Source organism: Entelurus aequoreus, linkage group LG25 (genome assembly GCF_033978785.1).
Source record: "Entelurus aequoreus isolate RoL-2023_Sb linkage group LG25, RoL_Eaeq_v1.1, whole genome shotgun sequence".
NCBI classification, from domain to species: Eukaryota; Metazoa; Chordata; class Actinopteri; order Syngnathiformes; family Syngnathidae; genus Entelurus; species Entelurus aequoreus.
Window position 1 is genome coordinate 22204645 of NC_084755.1, and position 13342 is coordinate 22217986.

The 13342-nt window shown below is 41.6% G+C and overlaps 1 protein-coding gene across 3 annotated transcripts in view; it reads left to right on the forward strand.

Moving 5' to 3' along the window:
- nacc1a (nucleus accumbens associated 1, BEN and BTB (POZ) domain containing a) overlaps positions 1–11879 on the forward strand; it is a 34535-nt gene extending 22656 nt beyond the window's left edge. For 2 of the 3 annotated variants that reach the window (XM_062036810.1, XM_062036811.1), the window contains exons 4-8: positions 2820–3453; positions 3532–3702; positions 6947–7052; positions 7151–7248; positions 10911–11879. In XM_062036810.1, coding sequence (XP_061892794.1) covers positions 2820–3453; positions 3532–3702; positions 6947–7052; positions 7151–7248; positions 10911–11221 — 1320 coding nt within the window. In that variant the 3' untranslated portion in view covers positions 11222–11879. The remainder of the gene's footprint in view (positions 1–2819; positions 3454–3531; positions 3703–6946; positions 7053–7150; positions 7249–10910) is intronic. The other variant, XM_062036812.1, reaches the window with a different exon arrangement.
- The last annotated feature ends 1463 nt before the right edge of the window (positions 11880–13342 follow it).

Sequence of the window (13342 nt, forward strand, 5' to 3'; positions counted from 1 at the left end):
GTTATTCCCAGCATTGGAAGGAAGAATGTTTGTGTAAAGGACAGTGCTTGAAAGAATAAGTGGATGATATACATTGAATTAAAGAAAGAAATCATCCCAAACATGATCGAGTTTCTACTGTAGCTAGCTAACTTGGTGAAGCAATTTACATGTGTAATACTGTGAGTCTGCACCATACTGAAGCAGAAGTGAGTATGTAGCTGAGCCGCATCAGAGTGGTCAAGGAGCCGCATGCGGCTCCGGAGCCGCGGGTTGCCGACCCCTGGTCTAACCCCAGCCAAAGAGGTTCAAATAATATCCATAAAAATATAAAGAAGCTACTTAAAGGATTGTCTTTTTTTCATACATTATTAAAATGTATAGAATTTTATACAATATTTATTTTTCGGTGTGATCATGCAGATCGTATGTGTTTCGATGTTGTGGACTTTATTTTGAGTAGTTCTGGTTATTTCTATGATGAGTGGAGCCATTGCACCAAAATTTTAAACAGTAGTACGTCAATTCACAAGCTCGATTGGTTCCACGACCAGGCTCGTAACTAAAAACACTTGTAACGCAAATCAGCATCGGCCATTGTAATGCCTTGAAATCAATTTAATCTTATTGCCTGTCCCCTCAAAAACAGCACCATTTTAACATGTAAGATGCCTTTTAAAAAGAAAAACTAACTTTTAGATAAGAAATATTGTATACAATAGAATGTACGACAAACTACTGCAGTAGTTTCATGAAACAATGTAATAATAATGTGCCGCATTTACCTTGGACAATGGACTTTTGCAGGTGTCTTCTAAGGGCTGCATTTCCATCCTGTAACAATCCATTCATCCATTTTCTACCGCTTATTCCCTTCGGAGTTGCGGGGGGCACTGGAACCTATCTCAGCTACAATCGGGCGGAAGGCGGGGTACACCCTGGACAAGTCGCCACCTCATCACAGGGCCAACACAGATAGACAGACAACATTCACCCTCACATTCACACACTAGGGCCAATTTAGTGTTGCCAATCAACCTATTCCCAGTTGCATGTCTTTGGAGGAGGGAGGAATCCGGAGTACCCGGAGGGGACCCACGCAGTCATGGGGAGAACATGCAAACTCCCCACAGAAAGATCCCAAGCCCGGGATTGAACTCAGGACTACTCAGGACCTTCGTATTGTGAGGCAGACGCACTAACCCCTCTACCACCGTGCTGCCCCGTCCTGTAACAATAGGAATAGTTATTATTTTGTACACAGACGTCTTTGAGTGACGGATCAGAGATCAAAGTTGAGAGCAAGTGATATGTATGTCTGCTAGGAGTGGGCAATATGGTCTAAAATCTATTGCATGACTACATACTGCAGCCTCCTTCAATAATGAAATAAATCACAATATATTTTTTGGTATGTAAACGATAATATAATTATTTCAAACGGGTTACACTTGTCCAGGATGTACCCCGCCTTCCGCCCAAATGCAGCTGAGATAGGCTCCAGCACCCCCCGCAACCCCAAAAGGGACAAGCGGTAGAAAATGGATGGATGGATCAATCAATCAATCAATGTTTATTTATATAGCCCTAAATCACAAGTGTCTCAAAGGGCTGCACGAGCCACATGAGTTGGCAAGGCTCCTGATTTAGCTGCTTTAGCATGTGGTAACCTATTGCGTCATTTCCAGTTGTTATTTTCTCAAAACTATTATTAATTTAATTGCTAATTTGCTGTTAATATCAGATTACTTTCTGTTGTAACTTGGTTCTATCTCCACTACTGTTACATGTTAGTTGTATCATTTGTTGTTTTATCATTAGCTTTTTAATTATTTTATCTGTATATTGTAAAGTGTCCTTGGGTTTTTTGAAAGGCGCTTATAAATTAAATGTATTATTAATATTAGTAATATTATTCTGATGTTTGAATACTGTACATTAGTTTTGTTAATACAACAAATTTGAGTATCAGTCCATTACACCAAGTAGTTTCAAGGGCAGTATTGGTCATACCGATTTTCAGGATCATTAAATGATAACATTTTTGATCACAACTATAATCTGACAATATTAAATAATATTTTTGATTAACTCCCTTATTGCATGCAAAATGTAATTAAATTAAATAGTGCAAAATAACTAAACAAAAGCAAAAACTACTATAGGCGCTTATTTCCTGAGTTTGTAAACAATAACAAAAACGACAAAAAATATTTTTGATTAAAAAAAGAGTATCGATCAAAATAAGTGCCGTATCGACCATATACTGATACTATACTTGGTATCATGACTGTCAATATTTGTATCGATCCGCCCACCCCTGTCTACATTCAAGAGCTCTTCAGTAGCTTAGCGGGTAGCTATGCTTTTTTGTATCCTCCTACAGTGTGGAGTGGAGTACGTTTAGCTATTCCTTTTCCTGTAGTCCTTCAGGGATAGCTTATAAGAAACATACTTTAATTGGGGATTTAGAAGCTGCACTCTGGAGACGTTTGTCACTAGCGAGGACGCTACATTGCGTTTAGGCAGCCTTGTTCGCTTGTAGCGGTCAAATTTGCAGGACACAGCAGTATCAGGTTATAATGATAATGATAGTATTAAAAGCTCTATTCTCTGCCAAATTGATATCATTTATGTTGTAAATATTGCACAACTCCATTGTATATGTAGTTCTTTTCCTTTGTTCAATGAGAGACATTGTGCAGATGTACCTAATGTTGTGGTTCACCCCCTCGTTTGGAGAGAAGTGGAAGCAGGAGCCAGTCATAGTTGTACTATGTTGTCATTACGAACACATTCTTCATATATGCCACAGCACTAATGTATACATTCATCTCCAGGTTTCTTCCCCCAGTTGTGACTCACAAGGTCTTAATGCAGAGGAAGCTCCACCATCTGAACCTCAGAGCCCGGTAACACAAACCGGAACCAACGGGGCTCGGCCCGCCGCATGCTTGACGCCCCTCCCCTTGGTGTCCCGTGTAAAAACGGAGCAACCAGCCAGCCAACCGGAAGCTGCCGCTCATTCGGTGGTCTGCACTCCCGTCGCCAAGCGGCTGTGGGAGGGCGGCAGCAGCCGCGACGGAGGCGGAGGAGGCTCCGGCGCAGGAGGAGGAGCCAGAAAGGCAGCGCGTTACTCACAGGAGGCGGTACGGGGCAGTGCCATCCAGAGCCCTGGAGCGCTCGGACTGGCCATGGGTATGGGTGCTACGGCAACGAGCCTGGCCGGCATGGTGGCAAGCGGCGGGCTTAGTGGCGCCGCTGGCACCAACGGCAGCTCTACGTCCGGCGTCGGCATGTCAGAGGGTGCCAGCCCCGGCACCCTGAGTACCTACGCCAGTGACTCGCCCATCAGCTACCACGATGACGAGGAGGAAGAAGAGGGTGCAGAGGAGTGCGCCGAAGAGCAGTACAGGCAAATCTGCAACATGTACACCATGTACAGCATGCTCAACATGGGAGCTGCAGGTAACGGTCAGTCCAATCTCAACACAATAAAATGATGGGGTGTTTGTATTTATCTTCTAATGTTTCAGCATTGTGTTTCCTCAGCTGCTGGTGAGCGCGTAGAGGCTCTACCCGACCACACGGAGACACGGGGGCGCATGCGGGGCAGAGACCTCACGTGCCTTCCTGCAGAACTTATTGCCCAGATAGGCAACCGCTGTCATCCAAAACTCTATGAGGAAGGAGATCCTGCTGAGAAACTAGAGCTGGTCTCAGGTAAGTACTGTGTGTGTGCGCGGGCATGCATGTGTCAATGCTCTTAATATGAGCTTGTTTACAGCAAATTAAAATAATAAACTGCACTTGTGAAAGCAGGCCAGCTTGAAGTTCTTGTGCTAAATCTTCTTTCCAGTCAAATGCAAATGTGACAATTGAATTTTGTCTGCAATAACAAAATCGATTTTCTGATAAGAAAAAATATTGATCTAGTTACTGTAGTACTGACCATTAACTGATACTATACACGGTATCGTTCCTGTTGATATTTGTACAGAGAGACTTGTGGGCGGCTCTCTATCTTATCAAGATCTGTAGCTTATCGGCTAGCTATGCTTTTTTGTATCTTTCTCTGATGTGTAGAGTAGTGGTTCTCAAGTCCTCCAGTGATAATGATAGAATAAACGCAGTATATTTGCTGGCATTAGTGATTTAGAAGCAGCTTTGTACTGTGATGAGCTGCTGAGGACGCTACGTTGCGTTCGTTCTGTTGTCGCTGTCAAATCTGTGGGACACAGCTAGAATGTGTCATCAACATGCATTATCACAATATAACAACATAATTAAAATAGAAAATAACAATAAAATTTAACATAAAAAACAATCAAATTAAAAACTACAAGTTTTACACTATAAAAGTATTCTTACTTATTAAACCGTCCCATGTGTGATGTCTGTAGGAGTGTTTTCATGCATATTTGTACATACAATCGTAATGTAATCAAGCTAGCGTTGTTAGCATTAGCTAATATGTTAACTCGAGATGTCCGATAATGGCTTTTTTGCCGATATCCAATATTCCGATATTGTCCAACTCTTAATTACCGATTCCGATATCAACCGATACCGATATATACAGTCGTGGAATTAACACATTAATATGCCAAATTTTTTTGTGATGCCCTGCTAGATGCATTAAACAATGTAACAAGGCTTTCCAAATTAAGAGAACAACTTCAACTCAAATTATGAAAAAAAGTGCCAACATGGCACTACCATATTTATTATTGAAGTCACAAAGTGCTTTTTTTTTTTAACATGCCTCAAAACAGCAGCTTGGAATTTGGGACATGCTCTCCCTGAGATAATCTTGATACCCACTACAACTATGGGAAATACTACACTTTGACTTTCACAAAGTCTAAGTCTAAGAAAGTGCATTATTCTTTTTTTTTTTTTAAACATGCCTCAAAACAACAGCTACAAAAACAATGAAGGCAAACAGCTTCGGTCCAGAGTATACTACAGTAATAAAGTAAACAATAACATAGTCCTCATTTAGTGCAAGACTGCCTGGCATACTGTATAACAGGAAATTATAATCTGCCCTGCTCTAACGTATTTGTATGAGTAACACAAATGTGCTGCAAGCTAGTGGTGAGTGCTTGAAGTGGCCTACCAGTCAGTCAGAGCTTCTGAAATGCTGTGTTGAGACAGGGCAGCTCCGCTCACTGCAAGCTGCAAAATATCCACACCAAACTCCACCGTAACTTTTGCCATACTGCGTGCGTTGTCCCTGACCACAACGTGGGCTTTTGCCCCGGGGTGGTTTTTGTTGTATTTTTGTTTTTTCTCGGCGGAGTCTTTTAAGCGACAACTGTGTGGTACTACTTTTTTTCGCTGTTTGCTTTTCATCCATCTTCCGCTTTTATTCATCGTGTATCTCTTTATGATTCTTGAAGGGGTGGGAGATCAAATTGCTCGCATTAAAGGAAGACGTCTTGGTTCCTCCTCGCATAACCAACTTTTTGCAGTCATTGCAAATTGCCAGTTTTTTATCCGTCAGACACACTTTAAAATAGTTCCAAACCATAGACATGGTGTCGTTAGTCAGTCACCGAGCTCACTGGCTTGTTAGCCACGGCTACAGCACCGGCAACAACACTCTCTTGTTGTTGTTATGCTGCGCTCGCGGCGGTTTGATGAGGTCATCAAGCGTCGCCAGTAAACCTCTCATGCTGCAGTCGTCAACTCCTGTGTTGTGTGTGGTAGAAGGGAGAGGGGAGGGGCTGCTGACTGGGTTTATATCCGTGTTTTACCGGATATGTACCGCTCTGTACAACAGCGTTTTAAAAAGTCATTAATTTTACTTTTTGAAACCGATACCGATAATTTCTGATATCACATTTTAAAGCATTTATCTAATGTTAACACATTTTCCAGTGTCTTTGTTAGTTTTATTAACTTACAATGGCATTTTTTTTGTATTGTTTCCTTTTGGTAAATTTACCAAAACGTCACCGTGGACTTGTTGAGTCTATTTAGCTGATTGGAGAACTAGCTTCCGCAGCCAGCGGGTCTATGACAGGAACTTTAGTTTACTCCCGTGTTACAGACACCGTTTAGAAACAATTTTGGAAACACACATTTACAAAATCTTTTTGTGTAAATAGCTCATTTCCCAACCTATATACCTGCGGCTTATAGTCCGTTGCAGCTAATATATGGAAAACTTTTTTTGTCTGCTAAAATTTAGTGGGTGCTGTTAATATACCTGTGTGCTCAATGACTATACAACTCTAAAGACATCTGTTTTACTGCACATGCATACAAGCATAGCATGTGCTCCAAAACATTTTTGACCATGACTCACTACCATGACGCAAGTCTTTTAGGAAACTTTAGATAGTGGGATATGAGTTTTGCATGGAAACAGGAGTTCAGAACGGTCAGATAAAGATTCCAAAATGTTAATTTTCCCCATAAGCAATTGATATGAAATTCTGTAGTTATTAAACACTTCTAAATGTGAACTTTTAGCCAGTTTTTTATGTTGGTACATACAGTATTTGACAATGACCGCAAATTTGCCTCTTTGTATTTACTGCATCCTTTTTTAGTCAGCAGCCGAGTGGGTGCTAAATTAATGCACTCGGACTGGCAATATTTTACGTAAAAAATCTGTTCCTTTTTTACAAAATTGCTTCAACATACAGCCAGCTACACATTGCTCACAATCCACATTTTGGACAAATCACAGATGATTTATCATGCCCACCTTTACGAGACATAGTTGTGTGTGAGAGGGGAATTCATGCTTTAAGATGACGTCGTTGTTAAATTAGCAGGCTTGGCATCAGTGTGCTAAAAACACAACACACTTGTGACTCAGCGTCTATGTCAAGGACGTTAAGGCTCTGTGCATTGCAATGTATTTCTTAAAGAGAGCATGAGGAATAACAGTAGATAACCTCAGAAGTATGTGTTTTTGTCCTGTTTATTTTCTCTGTACGTGCGTCCACAGGTACGTCTGTGTTCATTTCCCGAGCCCAGCTGATGAACTGTCACGTAAGTGCAGGGACCAGACACAAGGTGCTGCTGAGGAGGCTGCTGGCTGCCTTCTTTGACAGGTTGGTTTCCACCTGCCAGTGTGCCGCCCTTGATATCCTCTTATAATCAAGCTGGTCATGTGGATAAACAACTTTACAATTATGTTTCTTGTGCTCAGGAATACACTGGCGAACAGCTGCGGGACAGGCATCCGCTCATCCACCAATGACCCGAGCCGCAAGCCACTGGACAACAGAGTGTTGCATGCTGTCAAATGTGAGCAGACTCTTTTTGTTGTTGCATTTATATCATCATGTTACAATGTTCAGTTATTACGCAGTATCTAGTTACGTACCGTAACTAGTTTGACCTACTTTACATTAAACTGTATTGCCTTTTCACGAAGGCAAAAACTAATTACGGTTTTGACTAGATATCAGATGAACCTGAATATAAGACGACACCTCTGTCATACTTTCTATCGAGCTGAATAGGGATGTAACAATAAACGTAATAATGATAACGACAGTAAAACTCCAGACGGTTAGTATTACTATTTTAAATTGTATTATCCAAAAAACTGTGACTGATAACTACACTTTCATAAACTCATGGACTGATTGGCGCCAGCTTGCTAGCTGACAGTAGGAAGGGTATTCATTATAACACAGTCATTCATTTGTCATGGGTTACCTGACACATGAAACGTGACAAATTGTGTATTCATTATAACACAAAGACACAAAGTCATGCATTTGTCATGGGTTACCTGACACATGAAACGTGACAAATTGAGGGGTGCACTATCCACACTAGCCACCAGATGGCAGTAGAGTGCTGAATATCTTAAAATGTGTTTTGTTGCAATTCCATCTTTGACCACAGCATCAGTTGCTATGTAGAGTGGCGCTTTCCATCATATTCAGCAGACTGAATTGCCAAAGGATTAACCTCGCCTCTTCCTCTCACGTGAGATCCACCTAGCAGCAGACTAAATTGCAAAAGGATTACCCCCGCCTCGACCTCTCACGCAAGATCCACTCAGGAATGGCACCATATGAATCCCTTTCTTACTGTAAATGCTAGCATGAAAATATTCCCCGATCTAAGAACGCCACCCAAAATTAATAATAAATAATAATAGATTTTATTTGTAACGCACTTTTCATTTAAATAAATCATAAAGTGGTATAGTACAAACCAATACGAAGACTAAAACACAGTGAAGCATAAGAAACACAAACACACAAAATAATGGGTTTTCTAATAGTTTGTATATTTATTTTAGTTACCGTATTTAAAATAGTAAAAAACGTGGTCGAAAAATGTCTGTGTGTGTGTATGTACTTTTTGAGTACATTCAAAAATACAGCTATAACCATAACCGTCATATGAAATGTTCATATCCACACTCCGCATCTCTAGCACACAATTGATGACCTAAACGGGACATTTAGTCGCGTCTATTTAAGAGGCGTTCACACTGAAGTTCATGGCGTTTCTCAAACCGCCGTGAACCATGTCTCAACGACAGCGGAAAGCCGTTCTCAACACGTTTTAAACACTGCAGATTGGCGCGGATCTCTACGGATCTCCCCGAAAGGCGGCGGAGTCCGGCACCCTCTTCTTCACATTGTGAAGATCCGGGAGAAAAATGTGTCGGATTATGGCGGTGTTAACACATTATTATCACAGATCTTGCAGCTTCCCAGCAGATTCGCTATTACTAATATACCGTATTTTCCACACTATAAGGTGCACCGGATTATAAGGCGCACCTTCAATGAATAGCCTATTTTAAAACTTTGTTTATATATAAGGTGCACTGCATTATAAGGTGCACCACATTATAAGGCGCATAGAATAGGCGCTAAAGTAGAGGCTGGGGTTACGTTATGCATCCCGTAGTTGCGAGACCTGTTGTGGCTCAATATTGGTCCATATATAAGGCGCACTGGATTATAAGGCGCACTGTCAGCTTTTGAGAAAATTGGAGGTTTTTAGGTGCGCCTTATAGTGCGGAAAATACGGTAATCATAATAATAGAAATAATAAATGCAGCTGAGATAGGCTCCAGCACCCACCCCCCACGACCTCGAAAGGGACACGCGGTAGAAAATGGATGTATGGATGATCTAGATATGTTAATGACATCTTTAAAAAGTCAAAAAAGATTGTAAAAAGCTGGTTTCAACCAAATCAACCGATAATTAGTTTTGAGTGCATGTAAACTTAATAAATGCGTGTGTATGTGGCGACGTCACTTGTAGGGTTTATGGTGGGGATGGCGGCCTTTCAGGAGTCTTGTGAATGGGAGCCTTGAATTTGGTGCTATGTCCCTGAAAATGGCAGAGATCTGATAGTTCAGTGAGGTCCTTAGATCGACCCCGCCAAGGTTGGCTCTAATGCCTCTAGCTCACTGCCAACGTACTAGACAGGCTAACGAATATTAGCATTGCTATTGTTTACACACACATATAACAAATAAGATTTTAACGGAACAAAATGTACATAAAATATTTACCTTAAAGGTAAAAAATTGTTTTGTTTGTTTTACTTGTGGCGGTAAATGAATATGGGAAACACTGCATAAATAATCTCTTCTTTCGATTCAGGATCGTCTACGTTCCAATAGTGATGCATCACATAATCGTTTTCCCCACCTAGTGCAGACTGACTTAATCGAATTGGCTTAGAACTTGCCTTACTGATAATGTCCCTCCAGGATTTGGCAGGCTTTTGTTTTATTGTGATTGTTGCGGCCTAAAGAGCCTGAATATGCGGGAGCTTTTTATGAAAGACAAGTATTTTTACAATAACATTGAATACACTTGAGATTTAATAAGTTTGCTATCAATGTTTTTGTACCATGTAACCTTAACCTAAAAAAACACATCATTTCCTCCAAAAGTTGTAAAACAATTACGGTATTTATGTTTTACCCATTTTATACTACAAGACTTAAAAGTAGACACTGGATGGCAGTAGACGCACATACTCAGAACTCTTTGTCAAATTACTGTACTGTTTTAAATAATTATAACTAATACAAGTAATAATACATTATAATCACAGAGAGAAATACTACCAAATTCGTCTTCATTGTCTGCTGTCTTCTCTGTCAAGTTGCAGACTTTCTCCGTGTGTTTTGCGCTTGAAAAGTGTTTGTCTATGTTCAACACTCATTTATGTTCCAAAACATTTTGGCCAATGAGAGCCTAGCATGTAACATCTCTAACATGTAAATGCTGCCTCTTTGATAGGTCAGCATTGCAAATGAAAATTTGCTCTTAAATGTCCTACCCTGGATAAATAAATGATCATATTTTTCTGACCATAGGGCACACCAGATTATAAGGTGCACTGCCAATGAGCGGGTCTATTTAGGTCTATTTTCATACAAAGGGCGCATCGGATTATAACAACAAGAGGTAGAAAATGGATGATGGATTGAGGATTTCCTAAATAGTTTTTTAGTTTCCTCATATTTCCTGCAGTGTACAGTTTTTTGTGATTACCTCAGTGCGTGTGACGTGACCGGCTGGTTTTGTGTTGCCTTGGAAACGAAAGTGCCGCACTTTGCTTTGCAAAACACAGACTTTCTTACCCCCGCCATAAAGGTGGTGTTTCTGTCAGGGTTTGTTTGTTAGAAACATACCTCAAACAGTTATGGATGGATTTTGATAACATTTTTCAGGAAATGGCCAAAAAAAAATTCCTCTCATCTTACAAACACACTTCACTTCCCGCTTACGGCATTCCACCTAAAGCGCCAGAAAAAAAACTACACACCAAGTTCTTGTTTGATACCGTCACGCGTCACGGTATTATTGTGAAGACTTAAAAACCAAAATACCGCTGCATCTCCAATACCGTTACACCCCTACAATGTACACGTAGCTCTTTCTAACTTTCGTTTCTTTCCCCACCCACCGCAGTTTATTGCCAGAACTTTGCCACCAGCTTCAAAGAGAGCGAGATGAACGCCATCGCCGCCGACATGTGCACCAACGCCCGGCGTGTGGTCCGCAAGAGCTGGATCCCCAAGCTCAAGCTGCTGATCGCTGAGAGCGACGCATACTCCGCCTTCCTCTCCGACGGCGTGAAAGCGGAGGACGACGCCCTGGGCGCCGATCCCACCTTCGACCCTGCCTCTCTAGAAGCCCCAGGCGGTGGCGGCGTGGAGTCGGGTGGCTCCTCAGGTGAATCTCTAGCGGGTGTGAGCGGGGACGTCGGAGCGTTATTTTGAGCGCCACGCGCACAGCAGTATTTCCCGGTTGTGCTTGCTCTCTTCTTGACTGTCCATACTACACTGCTGCGGCCGCAACATGGACATCTGCTTTTCTTTTCTCACCGCGTAACGGAGCTTGTAGAGCGTGGCAGGACACCTGGCTGTCCTCCCGCACTCTTTGTCCTTTTGAAGGTGTGTAAGCACATTTTTGTTGCGTATGAAACACATTCCCGGTAGTCGTGACGGCGGCATAGAAGGCAGTGACTAAGTGGTGAATGTATTGAATGTAAGTGTTGGTGGCATTTTTTATGAGTTTTCTTCGACTTACGTTCCACAGACTGGGGAGAAAAAAAAAGGAACAGCCAGTAAAATGAAAAAGTGAACACTATCCTTGCGTCTTCCACTTATCACTTAAGTTTTCTTCACCCCGCCTCAAGTTGTGTCTTATATAAATATATCCCCCTTTTTTTTGTTGTCGATATTTTTAGCAAGCTGAAAAGGTGACCAGAGAGGCACAAAAGATGAGGGGATTTTTATCCAAGAGAAGTTTTCTGGGCAACAGGTATCGTAACGGTGATATTTTTAGAAGAGAAGCTATATTTGTACGAGTGGTGCTGTGAGCACGGCGAGCGGGGGATGGGGGCTTTACCTTGTTGAAGTCTGGACCACTGAGGAGCGATCTCCTCCTTTTTCCCCAGTGAAAAAGTCATCTCACCGCAGGGTCCCGGATAATGAATAATAATCTTTTTGTTTTATGGAGGAGAAGGATGGAACGAGCAGTGGAACTGCTACTTTTGAAGCGTTTCATCGGCGTGACTGTTGACTATCATGACAATGACGTGCACGGAAGTTTAGAGCCCAAAAAGTCTCTACTTTGGTGGAAAACCATTGTGGGGAAAAAACATAGGTGATATTTATGGAGTATTGGAATGTGCCTTTTCAATTGAAATCAATAAACAGAAGCGTGGCAGGTAAGTCGGAAGCAATATTGCTCATTTTTACTGGTAAGTGTGTGTTTTATTTTGGAGTCCCTTTCATGTGAGGCAGGGTGGAGCTTTACGAAGCACCTTAGGGAGAAGAAGCAGTGGTTTGTGCACCTTATTGAAGTGTAGCAATTTAGCTTAGTCCTTGTCCCCCCTCCACTCTTCCACTTCCTGTCACTGGACCGATGGGTTTGTTACAGACTTTTTGTGCATGGTGTGGATCGGAGCTCATTTCTCCCGGCACGCATGAAGAGAAAGCTGGTCTATTTTTCTTAAGACGGGTGCAGCGTTACCGCGCTGCTGCTTTTTCATTCCTCGCCAGGCTAAACAACCTCACTTTCAGAGACGCACAGCGCACGCTATTCGTTTAAACCGCGAGAATGTGCGTGTGCGCCGAGATAAAAGAGAATCAAAGAGAGATGCAGTACTTTGGGATGGCGCAGTAAATAACTACAAAACCTCATACGAGCACTCCACTTACCTCTCCAGTATCTTTGAAGACTGTTGTGCTTCCTGCTTGTTCACCTCCACACTATTCTCCAGTGCTGCTTCCACTCATCCCACTGGCTTCTTTGTTCTGCCGTTCTTCCATCACTTCCTGTTGAAAAACATTTTGACGCTTTCATTAACCTCAGAGAATGTGCATAAAAGTAAATAGTCTATTCATCCATTGTTAAGAATTCTGTCATTGTGTGGGATTGATTGATTGATTAGGACGATACCCCGTATTTTACAGACTATCGACCTAAGCCGCAGATGTATATGTTGTGAAATAATGAAGATAGTTACTACATACCTTAATTGTTTCCCAACGGTGCCTTTAACGCAGCAGTAAAACGACTGATCAAACAAAACAGAAGTCATCGTCATGGACCCAGTAGCTGCGGAAGCTAGCTCTCCAATCAGCAAAACAGACTCAATAACTCCAAGGTGACATTTTGGTGAATTCACTGAGGAATTTGTGAAACTGAAACAATACAAAAAGAATGCCGTTGTAAGTTACCGTAAACACTGGTTCTTTTTTTTTCTACACTTTGTGAATCCTTATAAGACGGTGTGGCTAATTTAGGGATTTTCCTTTGCTGATGGCAATTATAAAAAGCAAAAAAAACCAAAAAAAAAACAAGCAATGTGTTTTATTGTTTGTGTTATGGCG